The sequence below is a fragment of the Tripterygium wilfordii genome, chromosome 19 (assembly GCF_013401445.1).
Source record: "Tripterygium wilfordii isolate XIE 37 chromosome 19, ASM1340144v1, whole genome shotgun sequence".
Classification (NCBI taxonomy): domain Eukaryota; kingdom Viridiplantae; phylum Streptophyta; class Magnoliopsida; order Celastrales; family Celastraceae; genus Tripterygium; species Tripterygium wilfordii.
The window spans coordinates 11,522,758-11,535,685 of NC_052250.1; the positions used below are offsets into that span (position 1 = coordinate 11,522,758).

General features: G+C 35.2%; 1 protein-coding gene across 4 annotated transcripts; it reads left to right on the forward strand.

Moving 5' to 3' along the window:
• Positions 1-872: 872 nt before the first annotated feature.
• Positions 873-8,461, forward strand: LOC119986324 (serine/threonine protein phosphatase 2A 55 kDa regulatory subunit B beta isoform-like). 4 transcript variants are annotated; one of them, XM_038830907.1, is made up of 14 exons: positions 873-1,164; positions 1,332-1,435; positions 1,538-1,645; positions 1,763-1,882; positions 2,995-3,147; positions 3,430-3,521; positions 4,734-4,852; positions 5,171-5,294; positions 5,395-5,518; positions 6,499-6,567; positions 6,812-6,903; positions 7,008-7,085; positions 7,703-7,776; positions 7,868-8,461. In XM_038830907.1, exons 1-14 carry the CDS (start codon positions 1,071-1,073, stop codon positions 7,996-7,998), a joined length of 1,482 nt encoding a protein of 493 aa, XP_038686835.1. In that variant the 5' UTR covers positions 873-1,070; the 3' UTR covers positions 7,999-8,461. The 4 variants fall into 4 exon arrangements, with proteins under 4 accessions (XP_038686835.1, XP_038686836.1, XP_038686838.1 ...); XM_038830908.1 differs by lacking the exon at positions 4,734-4,852 and having other exon boundaries at positions 5,136-5,294; XM_038830910.1 differs by lacking the exon at positions 2,995-3,147.
• Positions 8,462-12,928: the final 4,467 nt, after the last annotated feature.

The window sequence follows — 12,928 nt, forward strand, 5'->3', positions numbered from 1 at the left end:
AAAATGAGATTTTCAAAAGCAAAGCCTTGGTCCAACATCAATGGAAAGCATTCCACCCCATTTGATAATACATGGTTTTTCGGGTATATGAAAAATCCATTAAAACCAATTGGGACATACAAACAAATGTTTAGGAAAAAGCACATAGATTAATCTAGGTAACCTTTTAGGGAGTTGTGGGGTGCTTAACACCTTCCTCACACTCAATAGACCCCCTTACCCATTTTCTGGTTCGTAGATCAATTTTTTTTAGTGTCCAATTGCACTTATATCAATTGGTGGCAACTCTAAACATTTTTCATCCTTTTATCGCCGGTTTGCGTCGTGAGCTCGGTTTCGACACCTCTCTTTGTGAAGAATCATATTTTTCTAAAGTCAACCTTTGTTCTTGTTAAGGATGTGTTTGCTATGGGAATTGAAAGGTGTGAAATTGTTATATTAGGAATATAACCTCATTTTGTTATGTTTTGGTGCCAAGTGTGATTGTTCACAACGAACAATGCAACCCAATGATAAAGTTGTATGAGGGCTAACCTAAAATGCTCACGTCGAGAGTTTTGTGCATGAGAGTTGTTTATCATTTTAACTTTAATTCTATAATTAGGGTTAAATGTTGCCCAAAAAAATTTAAAGCTTGACTACTCCATCATTGTGTCCATAATGAAACAAGAAGATAGTACTGTTGAATAAAAAGGAAAGGAATTTCAAAGGATTTGAAGTCCATGGGCCTTAATTTATCTTTCAGTTTAGTTCAAGTCTAGGGGCCCAGCCCTTTCCACTTATACGAAACACGCCCAACTCATGAGCCCACCATTCAAACCCAAGTAACTTCCAGTATTGCTTCTTGTGAAGCGGCACTGTGTTATTCTGAAATAGTGTAATGTAATATGTAAACAAGAATTCGTGGTTAATTTTTTTTTTATGGCACAAATTTGTGGTTAATTCGAATGGATAATGAGTGGAAGCTCAGGCTTCGTGAATCAATGGAATTGACCGTTGAGGATGTTGAAGTCTATGTAAACTAAGCAGATGAGTCTGATTGAAACGGCACTAAATTGGACGCTTTGGCCATGACCTTAAGCAGAGAAGAGTCTTCTCCTCCACTCCGGTGGAAGTTCTCTCAGGTCTTCGGCGAAAGATGTCCAGGCGAAGAAGTCCAAGACAGTTAGTCCTTCTCTCTTTCAGTTTTTATTTTTATTTTATCTAGCAGAGTGATTCAGCAGGAAATCGCTTTGTGCTTGGGGTTTATTGACGAATTTTTTTAGTTGCTTTTGATATAATTTTTTTTGATTATTACTTACATATTGAGTCTTGATCGGCCTTCCTTTTAGTTGATATCGTATCCGCAATTGAATTCGACAAGACTGGTGATTATCTTGCTGTTGGAGATAGAGGTGGCCGCGTTGTGATATTTGAGAGGAAGGACGGTAAACATGTGAGTATTTTGGCTTGCAGCTGTATTGTTGTTTGGAATTTAATGATGGATAAATTAGGTTTTTGATGTTATATTTTTCCCCTTAAATCATTGGCTTCATAGACTCCAAGGCCAAGCGTTTACAGAAATGTGTTGGAGCGGTTTGATTCTACAGTGACACAGCAACCTGAATATCGATACAAGACTGAATTCCAGAGCCATGAACCAGAGGTACATTTGATGTATGCCAATCATGGCATCTAGAGTGCACCACTTCGATGATGTGGACCATGTACATTTGCTCTTTGGATGTGTTCAGATCCTGATTAGTGATTCTTTATTATATAGTTTGATTACTTGAGTAGCACGGAGATTGAAGAGAAGATTAATAAAGTAAGATGGTGTGCAACACCCAATGGAGCACTATTTCTCCTTTCAACAAATGATAAGACAATTAAACTATGGAAGGTAGGAATTTTTTTTTTGTTGATTAATAAGCAACTCTAATCAATTTTGTTTTAGTCACAGGAGTACCTTACTTTATATTTATCATAAGGATGAGACATTTTATGATGCATAATTATATTACCGATGTTATGGACATTTGCATTGTTTGGGGTTTAGGTGTAGAAGTTGATGCTTGTGTTGTATTATGTGTGTGGCAAGTGATAATTTTTTGGTGGTTGTCCTAATATTGAGTTTGTACATTTTTTTGGCTGGGATGGAAGAGCATTGCTGCAATTTTTGACATTAAAAGTTGGATAGTGCTGCTAACAAAATGAAGTCAAGTTCATGTAGAGGGAGAATGGATGTGACATCCATGACTTACTTAGATGAGAGGTATTTTTTATGAATGGCTAAGACTAAAATAATGAGTTCTACGCCGACAAAAGGATGATTTAGTCCGAGATGAGCATCTTTGGTAGTTATTTAGGTATTCATGTCTAGCTGGTTTAATGCTTTTCCTAAGTTTATCTCTTATCAATTCAATGGTGTTCTTCTAATCAATTGTTTTTTGGGAATATGCCTAATGTTGTCCACCATGCGTTAATATTGGACCCTTGTGTGATCTAAGTTGGTCATTGAGTGAGAGTAGTTATTTTTGCCCATGGATATAGGCCTATTAGGTATTTATAGTTATATATACATCCTCTTACCGCTTACCATCCTCTTGTTTTCAATGCTTTTCTCTCTCTCTTCATTTCCTCAATAAGAAATTGACTTTTAGTTTGAGTTTAGAAACATACATTCCTAGAGCTTCTCTCTCTCTCTCTCTCTCTCCTCATTTCCTTTCTCTCTTATTACAGTAACATCTAGTTACCATTCATTGCAGTAGTGACAGCTGCAATCCTTCAGTGTTCAACCTTAATCTAAGTGTCTAACCATATAGTTTATCTCATTTGTAAGCCAACAAAAAATCCCAGTTTCCTACATATTTGATAATATGAGTTTTGTGTCAAAACTCTCTATTTATACCTCTATATATGTTTTTTGCCATCAAGCTGGGACTATTTCTTAATGCTATTAAGCTGGGACTATTTCTTAATGCTATTTCTTTTTCCTATTCTTTCTGATGCTAGATTAAGGAACAAAAGGTCAAGAAAGTACAGAATATGGACCCTAATCAAGTTGTGTCTTCTGAAAATTCTCTTTTGGCTGAAAGGAGTTTCATGAGTGGACAAGACAAGAGGTCTGTTGGTAATGGCTTGCATCTCGAGTGGACAGAGAATATGGTAGAGCTCTTGTAGTCTCAATGCTATTTTTTTTCATGTTCTTTCTGATTTTAGATTAAGGAACAAAATGTGAAGAAAGTAAAGAATATGGACCCTAATCTAGTTGTGTCTTCTGAAAATTCTCTTTCGGCTGAATGTATTCATGAGTGGACAAGACAATAGGTCTGTTGGTAATGGCTTGCATATTGAGTGGACAGAGAAGATGTTAGAGCTCTTATAGAGTCTACTGTTTTCTGTATTTTCTTTATTGTATATGAGGTAACTATCATTTTGTGTAATTAGAATGCTGATACTGAAGATGCTGTTCATACAAGATGTCGAAAGGTGTATGGTCATGCTCATGATTTTAATATCAACTCAATCTCAATTAATAGGTAACGTATGTGGCTTGTATTTCTATCTTGTTCTTGACTTTGGAAATCACCTTGTTGAGTGAAAGGTGGACATGTTCAAGAATTACGTTTGCTGTAATTCTTTCTTGATACAATTATCCTCACTTCCATTCATAATGCTTAGACGTCCTAAATCTTCTAAATATTTCTAGATAAACTAGTCGGGATCCTGTGCAATGTGCGGGAAGTACCATTAAAAAAAAAATAATTTTGGGGACTGGTAAGATATACTTAGACCTTACCCCATGTAATATGTGGAGAGATTATTTTCAAGAATTGAACCTGTAACCTCTAGGTTGCACCCCTGCAACTATTACCACTGGGTCACATGTTCGCTTGTGTTTTAAAAAATACTATATATAAAAATAATTTGTTTAATATATACATACATATATTATATGTATGTATGCATATGTTATGGTAATATAATTATAATCAAATTAGAATATGTTTTTTTTTAACTCCAAATTACAATTACTATACAAATTACATAAAATTTTATTTAAAATTTTTATTATTGGTTATCATGTGGCACCACTTCTAAGTATCGTACATAGATACGGTTAGTGTGTGGGTTGTCGGGTTTGGGCCCATGTTAACTTATTATGTTGTGTTCAGTTGAAGAGGGTAAGAGTTTTCTCCTCTAATTTCTTTTCTCTCCTCTCAACTCTCTCATCTTCTCAAACAACATATAATATTTCATTATATTTCTAATATTTATACAAAAACATTCTAATTGGTTATTATTAGTTTTTATTTTTTATTATCATAAGTTTTATTTTTTCCTTTTTATTAAGTGTCGTATATAATAATTATATGTACAGTATTATATTTAGAGTAATATAACTCTAATGGAATTATAGTTGATTTTCCCTTTTAAATATTCTTTAAGTGCTAAGTATAGATAAAGTAATCAAGTTAAAAATTAAATTATGTTTGAATTTTTTTTCCCAGAAAAGATCTAACTTCAAAAATTACTATTTGTTTTTTTTTTCCTTTTTAAATATTATATATTATATTGTTATACGTAATAGAATTCTAATTACGTTTTTACTTTTTTGTTGCTTATTTTTTAATTTGGTGACGTGGCTCAACATACGAGCTCTAAACTCTTTTGCTTTTAAGTAATAGTATAGATGCGATAGATGTTTACTGCAAGTAAGACAGTAATCAGGTGTCATCATTCCTGTGCAGTGATGGTGAAACATTTATGTCTGCTGACGATCTCAGAGTAAACCTGTGGAACCTTGGAATTGGTGATCAATGTTTCAACATTATTAATATAAAGCCACCAAACATGGAGGATCTAACTGGTAATTCTTACAGCCAACCGTCTGTTTTTTATGCTCAACCAAGAAAGTTAAGCCAATTTATTTGTTGCTACTCCAAGGTTGTCTTTGTATACATACTGTCGCTTGTCACTCTTTGTGACTCCACTGAATTTTACTTTCAATTGAAATTTATTTTTTGCTGCTCTAGCTGACTACTGGTCGAAACAATTCACTTTCTTTACTACTGATAAAAATAGGAGAAAAGAAACTGATTCTTTAGTTTTTAGATTATTTCATTGTAAAAACAATTGCATATTGTTTTCAGTTACCTTCTAGTTGATATCTGGATTTCTCACTCAGAGATCATAACATCAGCTGAGTTCCACCCAATTCACTGTAATTTGCTTGCTTACGGCAGCTCAAGAGGTTTTATTCGTCTAGTCGACTTGCGGCAGTCAGCGTTATGTGATCACAGTGCAAGAATGTGAGTTTGGCTCCTTTTTGCCTTAAGTTTAGCTCTCAATTGGAACTTTACTGCTAAAAGAAGATGTTCTAATGCATATGAATTTGGGTTTATTATTCAGATTGCAAGATGGTGAATCCCGTGGATCAAAATCATTTTTCACGGAGATCATTGCTTCCATTTCTGATATAAAGTTTTCAAGGGATGGGCAGCACATCTTAAGTCGTGATTACATGAATCTAAAGGTTTTTATGACACTAGATTGAGAATATTCTTTTCAGTCTAGATTCTGTTTAAATTCCAGAATTATTCTTCTTCAAATGGGTGCTCCTCACCTTAGATAAAGGAGGATGAGATGGTGGTTAGTTTCTTTCATATTCAAGTTTATGATGTCCTTTTTTCACCAAGGATCTTGTAGAAAGGCTCATATGCAGTTGTGTTATTTCAGGAATGTGGATGCATTTTCTTTCTTTTTTTCTCACTTAATATTAGGTGCCAAGCATTAGGCTTCTAATTTAAAATGTCCATCCAGATATTTTTATGCACTTTTTTCTCGTGAAATACGGTAGGATGAGTACTTTGGTTCTATCATAATGAAGTTGAGTGTCATAATCTCACCCTTCTATCAATGTAGATGAGGTCCTTTTACCTTTTGCCTGGTGGGTCGGGAGTGGTCTGTTGTCTGTTTCATTATGGACTTCTGTGGATGCAAAATACTATTTTTGTTGAAATTGCATTAATCTAGTTTTGGTTTGACACCTTAAATATTAGGTTATGTACTAATTGAAGAACGTTATCATTTGGTGGTTCTGTTTGTACTCACCAATTTTGCACCACATATTCTTTCTTTTGGCCAGAACTTTCTTTATCCTGGTTATTTTCCTTATTTTTTCTTGGTTGCTATAAAGGAAAGCAACTCGCGTGCACAATGTTCTCCTAGTGGGGCGGGGTCAGGGACAAACAGTATGTACGTAGACCTTACTGCCACGTAATGTGTGGAGAGGATGTTACCAGGAATTGAACCTATGAGGCTGTGACCTCTAGCTGGCATCCCTGCAACTGTATTTCACTAATAGAAGCAGGGCCGCTGTTGCCTGTTAAGTTCACTAAGCCACATGCTTGCCTATGTGGCGAGGCTTTTTCCTGGTTGCTGTGAACTGAAAAATTGGTTGCTTTGCCTCTTCACATGCGTCAAGCTGACTGATGTTTTCAATTCTTCTTTTAGCTATGGGATGTTCGTTCTGGTTCTTCACCAATTGCGGTGTTCAAGATTCATGAGCATGTACAACCTAAGGTAAGAGCAGACTGTTATTAGTTAATAATCTGATTGAGAGAGAGAATATTTGTGTATACTTATTTTTTATGAGGAGAATGTTAAATTACTCAATTAAGTTTCAGTCTTTTGTCTCTGGATATTATTTTTAAGAAGACTTCTCAATATTCTTACTTTCCTGTCTGAAAGTACTTTGGGTGTTTATGAAATAAGCAAAGCCGTAACATGTCATTCTTTGGATGGCTGCTTGCCACTTTTCTTGCAGTTATGTGATTTGTATAACAATGACTCCATATTTGATAAATTCGAGTGCTGCATCAGTGGAGATGGACTTCATTTTGCAACAGGATCCTACAGGTCTGTCCTTTGTTCAAATAGCAGAGTGGCGATAGTTCATCTGAGGTGTGGTTAGATTAACTTAAGATTGCAGTACTACTTACACCTTCCTATATTTGAGCCAGTGATGTTCTTCGTATATTCTCTCATGGTATTGGAAGTGAAGAAGGGATCACCATACAAGCTGGCAGGAATCCAAAAAGGTAGCCTGTTTTCTTCTTGTCCTTGTATGTGTTGCTGAACTTATGGCCATTGAATTTGTGACGGATTCCGTGCTTGAATGCTTACAGTAATTTTCCAAATCAGTTAGGTAATTTTCCAAATCAGTTAGGTATCTAGCTGGAAGGAAAGCAGAAGGCTTAGTATTGCTTTGAACAGTTTCATTCTTTTACTTCCTTCCTTTTCCTTTTTTCTTTCCCATCAAATGAGATTCAAATCTAGGCTTATCTTTCACCATGGAGTTCAATCTACTGCCTGTTGGTCAGAATTGTGTTTGAATTTTGATATCACTGCCTTTTATACATTAAAGTGCTTGATATTGCGAAGGTTTTGCCGCGCTTCCTGAATATGCCATCCCACCATACCATGAATCAGAATGGATTTGCTGTCACCAAGTATATGGAACTGACAATGTTTCAGGAATAAAATATTATATGGAAGGCAAATGTATGTTGGATATTCCAACATGAAACACTTTCGATTTTAGCTCTTTTCAAGATTAAACTGACGTCGTCATGGTTTTGGTGCTATGGTGGTGCTGTGACCCATTTTCTTATCCGTAAGACTGAAATCATATGTTACTCTCTGCAACTAACTGCAGGCCATCTCAACAAGCTCCTCCAAGGGCCAGGAGGTCTTCCTTAAGCAATCTAACACGTGGATTTTACTGGCAAGGTTGAGTCCCTGATAACTTTTCCCGATCCTGCATTGTGGTTTTTTTATTTTCTCTTTCTTTATGGGGACTTTCCTGCTCGTCTTTCTGCAGCGCATCAAAATTCAAGCTTATGTAACGAAGAAATTTCATGTGATTCCAAACTGTCTCGTCTGGCATGGCATCCAACAACGAACTTGATTGCTTGTGCTTCTACAAATAGCTTGTTCTTGTATTATGTCTAGTTTCTTGTATATTTTGTGCGATTTGCAGGCCTCATTACAACAACAACAATGCAAGTTGGAATATCTCCATTAGAGATTCAATCTGCCCGTAGAATTATCGTTCGCTATCATTCTTGAAGAATTTCTCAATAACAGAACTTTTAAGTAAGCTGAAGCAACTGCAACAGAGCTGATACTGCAAGACAAAGATGGCTATTGGAAGGATACTTGGACAACTTCTGCTATTTGCCATGACCAGGACGAGTGCTGAGAAAGTTTCTTCTGATTATGATAGATCAATAGCGAGTTTTTTGTTATTTTAATCAATGTCGATGTAATTAGTGAAGTGTTTTGGCATAATTTAACTTTATTAGTTCTTTGGATGATCTTAATGTAATTTGTGCAGCTGGGTGTGCTAGGTAGGGCTTATGCTTGTGAATCTATTGTTGTTTATAAATAACTTTTTTTCTTTTGGTTCAATAAATTGAATTTTGTATTTATTTTCATTGATTAGAATGGATGGAATGTAAACCTAACTCTATACTAAAAACGCAACAAATAACAAACCAATGCAAATAAAGTAAAAAGTGGTTGAATGATTTTTGGTAGTATGAGAATTTTGTAACCTAAAGTAAGCACGATTTTTAAGAAAACTATTAATAAAAAAAACTCTAACCTCTAATCTTGTCTGATGAATGTTCAATTCTCATATTTAAGGTATTTAGCATGCAAGTACACAACCATGCACAATGAAATTGCGTGCGATCAAACAATCATACAAACGCAAGGAAAATTAGGCACGAGAACCTCAATACAAGTAAAGAGATCATCTGGTTCTTTGGTCTATGATGAAAGCTTAGGGATAGTCACCTAATTTTTATGTATCAATGTTCCTAACAAAACTTGAGCTTTACTAACACTCCACGCTCAAAGACTCAAATCACCATAACTCTACCATACTATCTCTTAAATTCCACAAAATCCACAGGCCAATTCATAGAATGAATGATCATGCAATCAATTGATATGATGGGTTTTGAGGGCTTTTTATTGTAACATGTCGACCCATTAGATTACCGGATTTACGATGAAAGCTCAACACACAACACACTAAATATTATGAATTAATGTTCCTAACAAGATTTACTTAGTTGTCGAGCCAGTTTCGCACTCCAACCCCTTAAATCATAACTTTGACCTATCCATTCTAATATACCCAACAATAAACATCAATTAATTAATTACACAAAAGCATACATAGATTTGAAATTGAAAAGTATTACCTCAAACATTCGAACATCACATCCATCATTCGAGACTAGAGACTAGAAATTAAACTTAACCACTCATGATTTTGAAGATAAATATCCAATTTTATTGATTAAAATTAGAGTTTACAACACAAGAGAACTCAACAAAATTTAGAGAGAGAATTACAAAACCTAAGAGAGAGAGAGAGAGAATGAGAGAAAATTATGGAGGCTAGATGAAAGATATACCCAAAAGAAGAGATCAATTGGGGTTTTGCCTCATTTTTTACCTAAAAAATACCTAACTACCATTACAAAATTGTCCCTCAGGGCACTTGCAATGGTGCAAGTGCTAATGTCCCAATAAAATTAATCCTGGGTCCCACCTCTATTACATAAAAAGTGAAATCAAACACGTATTCTAATACAGTCACATCAGCAAAACACATATTCCAATACGACCACATCAGTCAAATACAAATTTCTATACACTTTCTCTTCCCACCCAACATGGAGGCCAACAACATTCCATTCCTCCATATTATCCACAACAAAACACAAAATACCAATACATCCACTTCAGCAAAACACTTATCTTAATACAGCCACATAAACAAAACATGTTTCACAATACAACCACATCAGCAAAAGACAACATATTTGTTGGCCCAATAATACTTTACCATTGCAAGTGCCCTCATTAGTTACAATTGAGATTTGCCCAAAAAGCGCATAAAAAATCAGTGCAGAAATTGCAGATCCGCGATAGCCTTCCGGATGACTCTTGGAGGTGTCCGGACAACTGATCTTCATCAAATTTTGGTGAAGGCTCAGACTTCATTTATGCTTTTTAAGGTGTATGGACAGTTGTCTTGGGTGTTGGACAACTAGTGAAGGTGTCCAGACACTTAAGCTCTCTCAATTTCTGCAATGGCTTTGTCTTGATTTGTGAAGGAAGTGTCCGAACGGCATAAATGGGTGTCCAAACACTTAGTCACCTGCCAACAATTCCTTCAGCTCTAAAAGTCTTCAATTCAATCAAAATAGTCCACGTAAATAAGCATAAATGCATCAACTAGGTGCTAGAACATTCTAATTAAATGACATTGAGACTTCAAAATAGAGGCTTCGGCCCCTTTTAGAACTCAACAAATTTAGTAATAAGTGAGAATATGTATGAATACTAATAACGAGAATATGTATAATTAAAGAACATCCTAATGCATAGTCTAAAAAGTATCACAAATTTACTAATAACTAGAATATGTAATAAGGACTTCGGCCCTCTTTGAAACAAAAAAAAGAGTGGCCCAATAAACTTACCAAGTTAAACAAATAAATGTGATTTTCGATGGGAGAAATATGTAAAATCTTTTTCTAAAGTTTGAAGATTTCAACAAAAATATAGAAAAATCCTTACCACAAACACAGTATATACTCCAAGTGAATCCACTAACCTATTTGATGAAATAAACTCTATTTAGTTTCCATGTACACACATATACATATATATGTATGAATACTAATCCATTTACATCTCAAATGTCATAATCCACAATTTAACCCATTTCCCATAAATTTACATTCTACCTTAAGAGCAGTCCTCCATCAGATACAAAAAAAAAACTGTAAATTTAAAGTATTATTTATAATTTTTGACAAAAAAAATTCACTTCACCAGATACGGTAGTCAATACTGGGCAACTGCGTCCTATGCAGTAATACGATAGATCCTTAGTTTTACTGTACCAAAACTGGATCAATATTTTATTCAAACTATTTATTACTTTTGTCTATTTTTTACTTTCTTTTTTGTCGTCTTTTCTCTCATTCTCTCAAAACCTCTCCTCACGCAGCAACGAAACACCACCCTTGCCTCTCATCGCCCCCACCCCGGTTACCTCTCATCTCACTGGTGACTTGCACCGCTCACCCCTGGTTTTCCTCTCATCTCACCGTCTGTCTCTCAACTTTTCAGTTGCCTTTTGTTGTTCCGACCCTCTTTTTGGCTCTGACTATAAGGCAAGTTTTAATTTGATTTTCTTCTTTGATCTTTCTTCATCATTTCATGTCAGCATGTGCTCTCACAGGTGTATTTCACTCTCTCTTTCTCTATCTGATTCCAACATCTCCACAACTTCAACAAATTTAGGGTTCTCTTCCTCTGTGAGTGCTCTTCAATTCCAGTGCTTTTAATCTAGAAGGATTATTTGAAGACGATCCTCTGGCCTCCAAAGCTAACCCTATGACTAATGTTTCCTCTACATCATCATTAGAGGGTTCGGTGTTGGTGCTCCTTCTATTCATGCGCCTTAGAAAGAAATCCATTGCTATGCAAAATTGTAATAGAAATGTTGATTTTGAGTTATAAAAATGTTATACAAGTGCATTGTTTATATATATTTTTTCTTACAACAATCAACAACTAAATTGCAGACACATAACTCAAAAATCATTTAGTAGCCATACAATCACCTGCACAATTGGTAGCCACAAGTCTCCTGGATAATTGGTAGTCACAAGTCACCTGTATAATTGGTAGTCACAAGTTACCTGCTCAATTGATAGCCATACAAGTCACCAGATCATAGTTATAAAAGGAATTGATTTTAAATAATCACAGAGAAATTGTAAATCTGTGGAAAGTGTACTTTTACTATAAATTGAGAATATGTTAAGAGTATTTATTGCGGATGGTCTAATACTCAAGGTTAAACATCCCAATCCCACCATATATTATTTCTCATACCAACCCAAACTTTTCTTTTTTGAGTACAGGTACAAATATAATATATGACACACCATCAGATCAAGCCTAAGAAAGTACAGGTGTCAACAGGCTCCACGAAGGAGGCACAAACCAAGCCCACGCAGGGACAGACTAAGCCCACGCACCTCCTTATAAATATTCAGAAGGAGGTGAGACTAGAATCCATGACCTGAAGTTAGGGACATGCATAGAGAATCTTACCTTCAAGCCTGTATTTACCAACCAACCAACTAAGAAAATCAACTCTTATTTTGGTTTGGTTCAAAACCCACACTTGAACCAAACAATAAAACATAATTAGAGTATAATTCGAGTTATTGGGCAAGAAAAACTCTCATTGAAATTAAAATCTCGAAGACCCATTTGACTCTCTAACCCTAAAATCAAAGATTTTACCTCAATTCCTTGTTTTTTTTAAGTAAATGAAGTGTGTGTGCTTAGACCTTTGTGAATAAAATAAATGAAATCCGTCGGAGTTTCGTCGGAATGGAGCTGCTGTATGTGTTAGAGTAAGTCGAGAGAGATGAGACCTTTTGTGAAATGTGAGCCTCTGGTGAAGCTCTAATCTAATGCCTTTACCCTTGCTCATTTTCAGGGTTTTGAAAACCGGACCGGATATTTACCCAGTTCGATAAATTTGATTAAACCGGTCTGTCAAACCCGGTTTTGGCACCGATTTACTTTTTAAACCGTGAACCGGAGAGTTTTCCGGTTCAAGGGCCGGTCCGGTTTTCAAAACATGACTCATTTTTTTAAATCCTATTATTCTCACATTTTTATACTTTTGACCCAAAAATCATTTTAAATATTCTTTTAAACCCTTCGATGTTTCTTTTCACCCTCCACTTTTAATGACATAATTTTTTTTTAAAAGGCTAAAGTAATTATAAATTCTAATGGATTACAATCACTACACTAAAAAACTTAAAAT

Bases quoted from the DNA above. Each gene is read 5' to 3' on its own strand.
- LOC119986324 (XM_038830907.1), top strand. From the start codon at position 1,071: ATGACCTTAAGCAGAGAAGAGTCTTCTCCTCCACTCCGGTGGAAGTTC. The intron at 3,148-3,429 runs GTAGAGCTCTTG...TTGTGTAATTAG, and splicing joins TCGAGTGGACAGAGAATATG to AATGCTGATACTGAAGATGC. The intron at 3,522-4,733 runs GTAACGTATGTG...ATTCCTGTGCAG, and splicing joins AACTCAATCTCAATTAATAG to TGATGGTGAAACATTTATGT.